Consider the following 13756-nt stretch of genomic DNA (forward strand, 5'->3'; position numbering starts at 1 on the left):
ATGAACTGTAGCTCCCCAGTGCCGGCAGCACTCATGCAGTCCAGACAATGACATTCCCACCACTATGCTTGACTGTAGGCAAGACACACTTGTCTTTGTACTCCTCACCTGCCACACACGCTTGACCTCATCTGAACCGAATAAGTTTATCTTGGTCTCATCGTACCACAGGACATAGTTCCAGAAATCCTGGAGCAGCAAACTGCGGGCTTTCTTGTGCATCATCTTTAGAAGAGGCTTCCTTCTGGAATGACAGCCCTGCAAACCAATATGATGCAGCGTGCGGCGTAGGGTCTGAGCACTGACAGGCTGACCCCCCCCATCCCTTCAATCTCTGCAGTCTATTTCCCAAAGCCAACCATCTGGATATGACGCTGAGCACTGGCACTCAACTTCTTTGGTCAACCATGGCGAGGCCTGTTCTGAGTGGAACCTGTCCTGTTAAACCACTGTATGGCCTTGGCCACCATGTTGCAGCTCAGTTTCAGGGTCTTGGCAATCTTCTTATACATCTTTATGTAGAGCAATAATTCTTTTTTTCAGATCTTCAGAGAGTTCATTGCCATGAAGTGCCATGTTGAACTTCCAGTGACCAATATGAGAAAGTGAGAGTGATAACACCAAATTTAACACACCTGCTCTCCCTTCACACCTGAGACCTTGTACCATTAATGAGTTACATGACACCAGCGAGGGAAAACGGTTACTTGGGCCCCATTTGGACATTATCACTTAGGGGTGTACTCACTTTTGTTGCCAGCAGTTTAGACATTAATGGCTGTGTATTCTGAGGGGACATTTACCATTATACAAGCTGTATGCTCACTACTTTACATTGTAGCCAAGTGTAATTTCTTTAGTGTTGTCACATGAAAAGATATACTTAAATATTTACAAAATGTGAGGGGCTGTACTTACTTTTGTGATATACTGTATGTATATATATTCTGTGCGTACACACACCTCCTTGTTTTCCACTTTTTTTATAAATACTCTGAAATCTTAGTGGAAGTGTTTCTAATAATGTTAAACTCCAAGTTAATTAACTAAAATATTGATTGCATTGTGGCATCTGCAAGGTTTTGGTTAACATTTCCCCTTACTGTAGAGTTTGAGTTTATTTTCATGTTTTGAAGCAAATTCTCATGATATCTTTAAATTATCTCCTTGGGGGTGTTTTTTCCTGAGATAATCTGACAGAATTTTCCTGCAAGATATGCCCATCAATTCTTCACATATAGCACCTCTGTGCTTCAGGCTGTATGCAAATTTAATGCCCATCTCATTTCTGTTTCTCTTACATGGATGACAGACATTGCAACAATAACCCACACATTCCCTATAGGGATTTTCATAGGATTTCCTTATGTATAAGAACATACATACATTTCTGGTTTTGCTTATGTCTTTCCATATAATATTATATATACAGAAAAATATAGGGAATTTATGAAATGCATAGATTAAATGCATGTACCAAGATATGTATTTCTGTTCTGGAGAGACTAATCCTTACTAGAAAAATAGATGTGGTAAGCTAAAATGAAACATTAATAATATATATTGAAAAATAATTTCTAATATTTGAGTTTCTGCCTTTATAAGCAAAACAAAAGCTACAACATAAGAAATTAGTTTTTGCTTTTAGAAAATGAGCACTGTGAGTGCAAATAATGTAGCTGAATTTGGAAGAAACCTTTTAAATATAGGTCACACTTTTCACCAGAAACTAAAAGTTTGTGAAATTAATTTTCATTATAAATAGCGTAAAGAAATAGTGGTGTACATGTTTAACTGCCTCTGTATTTTCAAAGGAAATTTGAAACATACAGTACATCATCCTAAATGTAAATAGAGTAGCTTGTGTTGCTGAATGCTTGAGAGCAGTAGAACTATTTCTTGTTTGAGAGTTTCATTGTAATTCCTCACCTCTTAGGAGAATGCAGAATGAGCTTGCTACTAACAACTAGGCCATGCCCATATAAAACAAGTAAGAAGCATACAACAATCTTGGCCACAGCTTTGTTTCCAGATATGAACAGAACATGATTATGAAGCAGGTCATGGTATTTGAGAATTGTTAAAGATTGCAGAGCTATTTTTTCTACACTGATATTTCATGCAATGAACTAGCTTGGGAATTATTTTTTCAGAAAAAAATGATGTCCTGGATAAAATGGAGATGGGAACTATGTGCCTCCCAGTGGCTTCCTGTTCCTACTCTTACTCCAATCCATTTCACTGTAACTTAAACCTGCAAAAACATGGCCCTGCTTCTTCTAGTAACTTTGTAAAGCCCCTGATACCTTCCTACAGCAGTCTAGAACTTTGAGGATCTGACCCTTCAAACATTGCTTATCCCTGAACGAGTAGAGGCAAATATATGCTGTCCATAGATGTTATTCTAGGGTGTTTTTTTTTTGACATGTTGCAAAATAACAAACTCTTATACTTGTATTTACTCAGTATTTAAATCTGCATCAATGCCCTTTATATCCTGAGAGCATTTGAAAATCACATAACCCACCAGGGCCTACCATAGTGATTGGAATTCTATAATTTGATATATCGCTTGTTGTAATATTGCAATTTATGAGCATCATTTTCCATTCTACCCCTTGGTAATTGGTGAAAATGGGAACTCCATTTGGGTCCCTGCTGCCATTTACACAGCAATACCATTGCCATCTCCTTTTCGAAATGAGCAGCTCCATTAGGAAATAAAGATGGCAGCTCTCAGCACCAATTGGAAGTGACACTGCTCAATGGGATAATAAGAAATGTAGATCTAATTGATAAACAGCAAAGGATTGGTGATAACACAGGAGAAAGTTACAACTGTACTTTTATATATAAAAAAACACTGTTAATGGTTTTATTTCTAAAATTTACAGTTAACAGTTTTTAAAAGCTGTTATAAATACAGTATGTATATACGTTAGATAGCTTTCTGGTTTATATTACTATTCAATAAAGGATTGTGAACTTTAAAAGAAGAAATATATATTATAGATAAAACTGCATGGTAAAAATAAAAAGATAAAAAGCGTACACTAAATTGCCTATGAAGGGAAAACCAGAGAAAAAATATATTTAGAAACAAAAAGAGGAGAAAAAGAAAAAAAAAACTAAACAAAACTGAAAGCAAACGAAACTAAATTACATAGATAAAAAAGAAAAACACATCATGTTATTAAAATGGTATAACTTTTTCGCATTTATCTTGGGATTCAATTTTCCAACAGTGAATTAAAGCTAGGCCATATGGAATTATATTGTCCATCTTGCCTCTCAATATAAAGCTGAAATTTCATATTCTGATACACAGTAGATTTTGCAATGATCATTCTTGATGTTTTAGATAAAAATTTACTCATAAATCCAGAGGATGGTGTGTGTGTGTATGTGAAATGTAGTTGTAAACAAACTATGACAGCTGAACATTTTGCTGGCTAAAATTTATAAAGGGCATTTTCATTAGGGTTTGATGTTTTTAAAGATGCTCGGTGTTGCTGGAATAACAGCAGTCTATTACAATACACCAGGAAAGGTAAACTTTTATGTTTTCAAAACTATTCTTTCTGAGATCAATGATTATGAAAATGTGCGTACACAGATTTTATAATAAAAGAACATCACTCTATTTAAGAGTTCAACCACGTGAATGGTCAGCTGAGCTGAATGATGTTTGAGAAACAATATATTCAACATAAAAATGCACCATCAATTGGCTCTTTTAAAAGCAAAAGCAAAAGTGTTTGACATTTTGTCTTGATCTAAGATGTCCATATTATTGGAATCAATCCATACTTTCTTGCTGTATCACACTGAAAAGTTTTGTGACAGCAAAAACAAGCAATAAACCTGCCACAGAATTATAGTAAAAGGGAACAGTAGTCCAGTTTCCCTGGCAAGTGGCATGTATTCCCTCTCCTGTAACACATTAAGAATGAGATCAATGTAACTTTCCTTGCCCTCGGCAATATCAGTATTTTGCCAGATCTGATTTGACTGTCATGTCATAGTTAAGTTTATTAGGTGTGCTAAATCAGCAACAAAAGGAGAACAATGTGTCCATAAAGACATGGCTCTTAAACACAGATAGAGGAGTTAATTTCAGGGATTGCCAGTCGTATAAAATCTATATGATTGCCTACCAAATAATAAAGGAATGAGAGCCAGTTTAGTGTACTGGTTAAGGCATCAGGCTAGAAACTGGGAAATCGTAAGTTCTAGTCTGCCTTTGGCACAAAACTATCTGGGTGACCTTGGGCCAATTAATCTCTCAGCCCTAGGAAGGAGGCAGTGGCAAACCACTTTTGAAAAACCTTGCCAAGAAAAAATAACACTCAAAATTAACATTAATGCAGTATATTTTATAAAATAGTTGCAAGCTTTTACATTTCCAAAAACTTTGGGTTTTTTGCTCCTTTCCGTCTATTGTTACTCTAATTTTTAGCTCTCTTCTCTAATGTAAGTTCTTCACACAAAAAACTTTCAGTTAACTTTAACACAATTATTGATTCATTATAGGTTCTTTTTTTTTCTTTATTTCATTAAATACTGTATAACAAAGAATTGGAAAGATAGTCAAAGAAAGAGTTGGAATTTACTATCTATTACCTTATCTTGAAGATATTTTGTTGCTTCCAAACTTTATGTGATCAGGCAAAGTTTATTTTTTATTCATTGATGCAAACATATTTATGCAGCCTGGAATGAATTCTGAACTAACTGTAGATTCACATAATACTTAGCTCATGCATGAAGCATCTTGTTATTATTACATAAGGTGGAATTTACATCTTTTGTATTAATGTGATCACATAAACTGTAATCTAAAAACATATTTTGGGGTAGTTTATTTCATGCTTTCAAGGATGCTGAGATTAGGAATGAGTGTGTATGTATAAGAAACAAGAAATCTTTATTTCCATTGGTGAAAAGATCCTTTATTTGAGATTGAAAGCTTAAGTTGTCCTTCAAAAACACAGTCCTATTGATCACTTTAAATTGAATCTACCTCCATTACAATCATACTGGCTTTTTGTTTGCACAAGTGTGCTTAACATAGCTAGATAATACATTTCTCACTTTTAAGAATTTAAATAGTGTGTTATACTTGCCTAGATTTCTACATTTTGCCTTCCATATTTCCATTGGCTTTTTTAGAAAATAGATATCACATATATTAATTATCTCAAAATTAAATGTTAGGTAACAATGTTCTATCAGATTTCTGCTTATGTAACGGTTAAAATGTTCAAAAATTAAATGTAAAATTCAAATTAAAAACTTAAAGGCCACTTTCATCAAAATGTCTAAGCTTTACAAATCATAGTATTGCTTTATCTCTCTGTGCTGCTGATCTGGCAAAATAATTGATATTTGAATATCAATATCGGTATGACCTAAGCATAGCTCATAAAATCATCTGCTACAATGTCCTACCTTTCAACCACAACAATACATGAGCACACAATAGATACAAACTTAAAGTGAACCGCTCCAAACTTGATTGCAGAAAATATGACTTCAGTAACAGAATTGTAAGAGCCTTGATAGTACAGTGGTTTAGTGCACCCTGTCATTAACACAGCTGCCTGCAATTTCTGCTGGTTCGAATCTCTCCAAGGCTCAAGGTTGACTCAGCCTTCCATCCTTTCTAAGGTAGGTGAAATGAGGACCCAATTTGTGGGGGCAATAAGCTGACTTTGTATAAAATATACAAAAGAATGAAGGCTATTGCTTAACGCATTGTAAGCCGCCCTGAGTCTCCAGAGAAGGGCGGCATATAAATCAAATTAAAAAAAAATTTGTTAATGCCTGGAATGCACTACCAGACTCTGTGGTCTTATCCCAAAACCCCCAAAACTTTAACTTAAAACTGTCTACTGTTGACCTCACAGTGTACCATAAGTACGCTGATGCCACCCAGCTGTACTTCTCCACCCCAGACCACCCCAACGATGCCCTTGAAGTGATGTCCCGGTGCCTGGAGACCATACGGATCTGGATGGGGAGAAACAGGCTCAGGCTCAACCCATCCAAGACCGAGTGGCTGTGGTTTCCGACGTCCCGATATAGTCAGCTGGTGCCATCGCTGACTATTGGGGGCGAATCATTGGCCCCCACGGAAAGGGCTCGCAACTTGGGTGTCCTCCTGGATTCACGGCTGTCTTTAGAAGAGCACTTGATGGCCGTGGCCGGGAGGATTTTTTTATAAGGTTCGCCTGATCCGCCAGTTGCGTCCCTTTCTAGATCGGGACTCCTTATGCATGGTCACTCACGCCCTCGTCACCTCCCGTCTGGACTATTGTAACTCTCTCTACATGGGGCTCCCCTTGAGGAGCACTCGGAGGCTCCAACTGTCACAGAGTGCTGCCGCACGGGTGGTGATGGGAGTGACGTGGCGCTCCCATGTAACACCTCTCCTGCACGAGCTGCACTGGCTCCCGGTGGTCTTCCGAGTGCGCTTCAAGGTTTTGGTTATCACCTTTAGAGCGCTCCATGGCTTAGAACCTGGCTATTTACGGGACCGCCTGCTACCACCAATAGCCTCCCACCGACCAGTACGCTCCCATAGAGAGGGACTCCTCCGGGTGCCGTCGGCCAAACAATGTCGACTGGTGGCCCCCAGGGGGAGAGCCTTCTCTGTGGGGGCACCTACTATCTGTAACAAGCTCCCTCCGGAGATACGGAGGATCCCGGATCTGCGTACCTTCTGTCGCGCGTTCAAGACTTTCTTGTTTCATCAGGCTGGCCTGACCTAAGTCTTCCCCTTTTTAAATGGAAATTTTAAATTTGGTTTTAAAGTATTGGGGTTTTAAATTTGTTCAGCCAAATTATTTAATTTGTTTTATTCTATTTTAAATTTTGTATTTATATTGTTTTATTTTATGGCTGTTCACCGCCCTGAGTCCTTCAGGAGTAGGGCGGTATACAAATTCAATAAAAACAAAAAACAAAACCTCATTCCTAAGAGGTCTGTAAGGGGTTTGCATAAGAGCACCAGCGTGCCTACCATCCCTGTCCTAATGTTCCCTTTAATTGTACTCATTTTATGTATTCAATTCATGCTTATACTTATATATATTGTCTAACATGTACTCGACTAAATAAATAAATAAAATAAATAAATAAATAACTGACTACTCTGTGAGTTTTTAAAGATTGATCAAATATCCAGAAACTGGGCGATGAATAAAAGTAGACCTCCAAGAAAAAAAAATTGTTAGATGGTGCATGTGTCACAACAAAGCCATGCATTGGCAAACATCTTAAGAGCTGTCCTTCCCTATTGAAAAATTGCCTTTTGTGTTTGAAGAAGTGTTCTAAAACAATTATCTTAATTGGGAGTTATCAAAATAAATTCATATATTATAATTATTCTTTCATATAATGTAATTATAATGTAAAATGAACATATTTATAATGTATAAAAACTGGAATTTGAAAGTGCAGTTCAATTCTTAAGATTCTAGCTATCCTTCTCTTTTAATCCCAGCAGTAAACCCAAGTTCCTTTTGTTGATAGTATCATAAAAACACATTGCCAAAGTATATTTCTGAATAAGACTGTTCATTTGGAATATTTTTTGTTAGGGACCTCTGAGAAAAAGTATTGATAGATTACTAGCATTCATATTGACAGTACTAAAAAACTTTCTTACATGGATGGTCAAAGCTTTGAAACTTTTCACCCCAAGGAGTCTACGTAGCTATAAAGAAGGGATACCTCAATTTTTTATTTCTTTAAAATAAAACAAACTTCTGGGTTGAATGTAAAGAGATGAAAATATTTATATTGTTTCTGGTAGTAGATTAACAAGATTCACTTCTTGTGTAAGAAACAAAAATGAGAAATGGTATTAGTTTCTTTGCCTTGAATTAATTCCTTGGCTTTCTGTAATTCTAAACAGAATGACCATTACTTTTATTTTATTTATCATATTTGTATAGCTGCCCATGTCACATGACTCTTAAGTCTTGATTTAATGGATCTTGATCTAACAAACTTCAGATATAATGGACAAATATTTTATGTGACCTTCATTCCTATATCTGCCCTTTGGTAATTCCTCTCAGCCAAGGCTTCTGGTAGCCATCTGTTTATGATGTTACTTTCCCCACGTCCTTTTGCAATTATATCTGTATTTTGGTCTTTGACCGCAAATAAAAGTTATAATATTATTATATCTGCCCTTTAAATTGTGACTTCCCTGCAAATGATGCTGTTTAAGTCAATTGCATAATAATAAAAATGAAGAACTTTGACACAAATGACATAAATTTTAACAGATGTTCAAATTTAAGAGACACCCCTTCTCCTGAATATTCTGTTAAATTGAAATTTTGCTGTGCCATATTTAGCTGAGTGATCTGAGATTTGAAATACCTGTTTTTTCCATGTTTTGTACATTAAAGATAAAATTAAGTATTGGTAGTTTATTTCTGTGAACAAAACTAATTTTTAACACCAGTGTAAATGGATATATAATCCTTCTTCCATGCCTGTACTTTCCCCATATCCTCAAAATTTCCCAATCTGCTGAAACAGGAAAATGCACAATTTGAATGCAAAGGGAGCTTCCCTCATATGTATTCCATTATTTTATTGCAGGATAACTGAAGATAAATAATCTTTTTCTTGGTTCCAGCTTTTCCTTATTGTAACATGGAATTTTGAGCTGTACATGCTTCCACTGGTCTTGTTGCTGATATTGGTGTGGAATTACCTCTTGGTCATATCAGGAAAGGATAATCGGCCACATGATACTGTAAGTCTTTTTAAGCATATATGTATTTGTTAACAAAAAAATCTTGGGAGTGGAATTTTTTTCAAGGTCTTATTTCAGTGTCTGAAGGTATAAAGGTTTAGATGGGCAGGCTTAAGTTCAACACTAACAAGACTCTGGCTTAAAGATCAAGTAGCAGCCAGGAGGGCTTTTGAGCAGATTCATCTGGTGCATCAATTACAAATGTTGCTGGACCAGGAGACCCTTCTTATGACCATTCATGCCTTGATTATCTCATGTGTGAATTACTGCAAAGCATTACCCTATATGGGGCTGATCTTGAATGCCATTTGGAAGTTTCACTATGCAGAATGTGGTAGTATGTTCAGTTATAGAAATTCTATTAACCTATAAAGCTCTATACGTTGTAAAGCTTAGATATTTGAAGAAGTCTTTCCATTGTTTCTAGCTATCCTGTAAGCTTTGACAGAGTCGTCTGCTCTGGGCTTCATTCATTAAACAATGTCATCTGATGGGATGCAAGAAACATGCCTTCTCTATTGTGTGCCTACCCTCTGGAACAGTATCCCTTCAGAGTATTACTGCTGTCTTGCTTTCCTTTGAGGTTATGGCCACCTTTTTGTGAGGATTTTTGTCTGTTCCACCAGGATAACCATCTTCCTTTTTTGTTGCTTAGTATTGTTCTTTTGCTTTGGCTTGCATTTAGTATGTAATCAAGAAGTAGGATATTTAGATACATGATTTATAATATAAATCAACATTTGGAGGATGCCTTTTCAGATATATTTTAGGAGAAGACCTTTGGGGCTCATGCAGTTCTGTTTCATGTAAACATGGCAGAAGATGTCCAACAGGGAGAGTCTAAGGATTTGAATGTGGAAATAACATTCAGAAATAACCAGAAAGATTTTTTAAGATTCCCAAGAAACTCCCAAAATATTTTATACTGATATGATGAACAAGATGTGTTACAGATATATACCCCTAGCACTACTTAGAAAGAAACAAAAGTAGTACTGTACGTGAGGAAGATGGTATTGAATCTGGCAATCTCACTTTATGACTTCAGTGACATTAAGAGTAGAACTTAGATTGAATTTCTTCTTTCTTACAAACAGAAGGAACTAAAGATGATGGCTTCACATTGTGAAATCATAATTTATGAGTTATATTGCATTTTATCATTTTCTGGAGGAGGAACACTGTTTTTCTTCGTGATTATCCCACATGATTGCATTGTCTGCTTGTTTTTGCAGTATGGTTGCTTGGTCCATATACAGAAACTATGAATATATGATGCAGCAAAATATTTTGTTATTAGCCTGCTTGTCGCAGACAATGATGCTGATTAGGGTTGAGAGGAAATGACTAGCCCAAGGTTACCAAACTGTCTTTCATGCATAAGGAAGAACTGCAACCTGCAACATAAATGAGAGATTCCAAACAATATAATAGCAGAGAAAGTGCTGTGATGATCTTACAAGATATGCACAATACTTATCCTTCTGCCTGAAAGAACTCAAACTGCTACAAATGCAAGGTTTTAGTACAGAGTTTCTACATTACAGCCTACCAGGGAAAGTGAGAAGTCCTGGATAGAACAGGCAAAATTCTTCAGAGAGACAGAAAAGGAAAGTGAATCCCAGAGAATGCAAAGCAGAAGAGATTTGAAAGCATGTGATCTGAAAAGAAAGAGGATTATGAGATACACAGTATTGATGGAGCTCAATAATTGCTATTGTACTCTCTCCCTCTAGTAGATAACCCACAGCTATCTGGGCAACCTTTGCCAACCATAACTTCACAGAACACAGTGAAAGACTCACAGATCTCCATGATTCAAAGAAACACAATAACTAATTGGTGGAAGAGCAGACATTTCATGATGGTTGGTAATTACCTGATGATGGATAATTCCCTGCTGAAAGGAACTAAGGCTTCAGAATCCTGAAAAGTGAATAGGATGGTCTGTCAAGGTGGTGCTCCTGAGAAAGGTTTATGTTTTTTGATCATAGGCTATACAGCAACACAAAGACATATTGGCAAAAGGGAAGCTACAAAGACTGGGAAGGGCATTTTTGGCACCTCACTAATTTCATCAGGGGCACATTAAACCAGAATGAAAGAACTTTTACAAAAGTCAAGAACTTTTGTAAATACACTTCCAAAGACTTTCAAAGACCGGGGCCAACAATGCAAGAAACAAAAGGAGAAGCAGATAGGCAGAGAGGGATCATTGGCAAGAAACTATAGCAATCAAGCCAGGAGGGGTACCACCAGTATTTCAGATGTTTCTACAGCAATGAACACAATGTATGGCAAATATAAGAATTTGAATTCTTAACAAAGGAGGATATATATATTGTGATAAGCATCACAGAAATTTGGTGAAATGACACAGATGACATTTATTCAAAAAGAACAGATCTGGCAGGGAAGAGGTGTTGTGGTTAGACAAAAAAGCACATGCTTGCATAGAATGAATAAGTTAGAACCTGAAAATCTTGTTAAGAAAGTTTGATAAGGTAACTGGAATGTTGGGAGGAGATGACTACATTATCCTTGAATTCACAATATCAAGGGGAGGGGAAATTGACAGTCAGACTCGTGCATTGGATTTCGAAAGAGCAGACTGTAATGAATCCAGAGCCAATGACACAAAATACTACAGCAATACAGAGTAAGATGAGGATATAAAATTATTTGAAAGAAGATTCTGAAGGTGCCTTAAGAAACAATATCAAATAAAAATGGTGGTTGTATGAAGAAAGCAGTATGGAATCCCACAGTTTGCTAAAATGCTGAAAAACAAACAAAAAATGGTAGTAGGGGAACATAACCAAATAAGAATATAACGCAGTTATCAGAAACTATAGGGTCCGTGTCAGTAAAATGTAAAGGCTAGAATATGCAGAGGCTTGGAGAAATATCCCAAATAATAAAAAGGGCTTTTCTGGGTATACAACAGAAACAAAAGAAGAGGAAAAGAGTCTGTAAATCTGTTACAGAGAGGAAGGGGGAAATGGACGATATCAAGAAAGCAAAATATTTTAAATTGTGTTTTACATTTGTCTTCTCTCAGAAGAGAAGCAAAGCTCTAGGAGGCAGTCATTGGATGGTACAACCTAGGATACATAAGAGGAAAGTAAATGAACACTTAGGAGAACTTGCACTATGTAAGGGCTTGTTAACCTCCATGTCTGTGATTCCGTATAATCAATGGCCTAGTCAATTTCCTGTCTGATTATGACAGGTACACCCAGTTTGATTTCATTTACTCTTTACGCATACATTGTGCCATAGTATAGAATATTTTGAAGTCCCTATTCATGCACTGTATCTCAATACTACATATCAAATAGGTTGCTTGATTTACCACACACCAGAAATTGTGTTCCCTTAGAACAGTGGAAAAAACCCTCTGATTCTCCAGAAATCAGACTGAAAATCATATCATCCCCACCCAGGATGTATTAGGGATGGTGGTAGGATTGATAGTTAAAGAGATGTCATAGATTCCACTTCTAGCCATAGAGGAAGAGCTTATCTGACTCCTGATGTTTTGTTCATGATTGGGAGATCAAATATGACCTTCACATTATGCCACTGGAAAAACACAAGATGCCCCACATAGCTGTACAGTTGCAAAACATTTGAGCTAATCATAAAGAGTTTTATTCACTAGCCTTTATGACAACCAGACAACCTCTTTCTGTCATTATGAACTCAAATACCAAGGTACCAGATATTCTTATGTTAAATTTATAGTGGTAACAAAATAAATAACATTTTTTCAAAGCTTTATATGAGAAATATATTCAACCGATTAAATCAAAATTTCTACTGAAGTATTTAAATATCAGGTTAGGATTTCACTTAATAAACTTAGTAAACATCTAAAATGTGCTTATTTTAGCATTTATTTTTAATCTAAAGGTTAAATAAATCTGAATCTTGAGGGTTATTTCTGCAAAAATTATAGAACTCTTAAAACAAAGTTTAAGTATTTAATGATCTATATAAGGCTTCACTTAATTGCAATAGAATCTAGGCTGATTAAAAAGAGCAGATAGATAGATAGATAGATAGATAGATAGATAGATAGATAGATAGATAGATAGATAGATAGATATTATTATTTTTTATTAAATATAATAATGTGTTTTTTTGTGTCCTTGCTTACCAGCTACTCAATCAGTGACCATTCAAGTTACAATGGTGCTGAAAAATTACTTTATGGCCAATTTCTGACTATATCCAAGATGACTTCATCAGTCATGTGATTGCATTATAATCAATATGCATTGACCTATGCCTGACATGTGTTCTTTTTGTTCTCCCCCCCTCCCCCAAAATCACTCCCCCTTCTCAGAGCATGTAGATTGGAAAGGGATTTCAAGAGAGCAAGCTGTTTGCTCTACCTGACATAGAAAGCAATGTAATCACACTGGCAGCAGGGAAAGGATCAGGCAAAGAAGAGATTGCTTACAGAAATTGCTTTTTTCCCCTTTCCCATCCTCCCAGAACAGAGAGATTGGAGAGGAAGATATTTCAAGAAAGTGCTGTAAGCTGTTTGTATAGCACACCTACAGATCCCATCAGTGCAATCATACTGCTTTTGATGTGCACAAGAGCAAAAGCTTACTCTTTTGCAATCCCCCTCCAATACCTCAGCTTTGTGCATGGAGGGGGAAGGAGTCTGGCAAAGGACAGATTGCCTACAGAATTCACTTGCTTTTTCCCGTCTCCTCCCCCCTTCTGCAGAGCAGAGAGTTTGTGGAGGGGATTTCAAGAGAGTACTGTAAGATGCTTGAGTAGCGCACTTGTAGCTTCCAGTTCCCGGCTGTTGGTGCAATTAGATTGCTTTCAATGTGTATAGGTCAGTAAGCATGGGCTTGAACATTCCAAAGATTAGAGCAGCTAAGAGGCAAACAAAAGCTGAAGGTGTGAAGTCTTATCTCTTTTCAGCAGGAGTGCATAGTCACAACCCCCTTATTT

The 13756-nt window shown here is 36.6% G+C and overlaps 1 protein-coding gene across 1 annotated transcript in view; it reads left to right on the forward strand.

Annotated features, from left to right (window-relative positions):
* MCTP1 (multiple C2 and transmembrane domain containing 1) overlaps positions 1 to 13756 on the forward strand; it is a 150966-nt gene that overhangs the window by 106661 nt on the left and 30549 nt on the right. Inside the window, exon 16 of the mRNA XM_070935753.1 lies at positions 8660 to 8779. Within this exon, the coding sequence (XP_070791854.1) occupies positions 8660 to 8779 (120 nt within the window). The remainder of the gene's footprint in view (positions 1 to 8659; positions 8780 to 13756) is intronic.

Source organism: Pituophis catenifer, unplaced genomic scaffold (assembly GCF_029215685.1).
Source record: "Pituophis catenifer annectens isolate HBS135680 unplaced genomic scaffold, rPitCat1.0.hap2 SCAF_2, whole genome shotgun sequence".
NCBI classification, from domain to species: Eukaryota; Metazoa; Chordata; class Lepidosauria; order Squamata; family Colubridae; genus Pituophis; species Pituophis catenifer.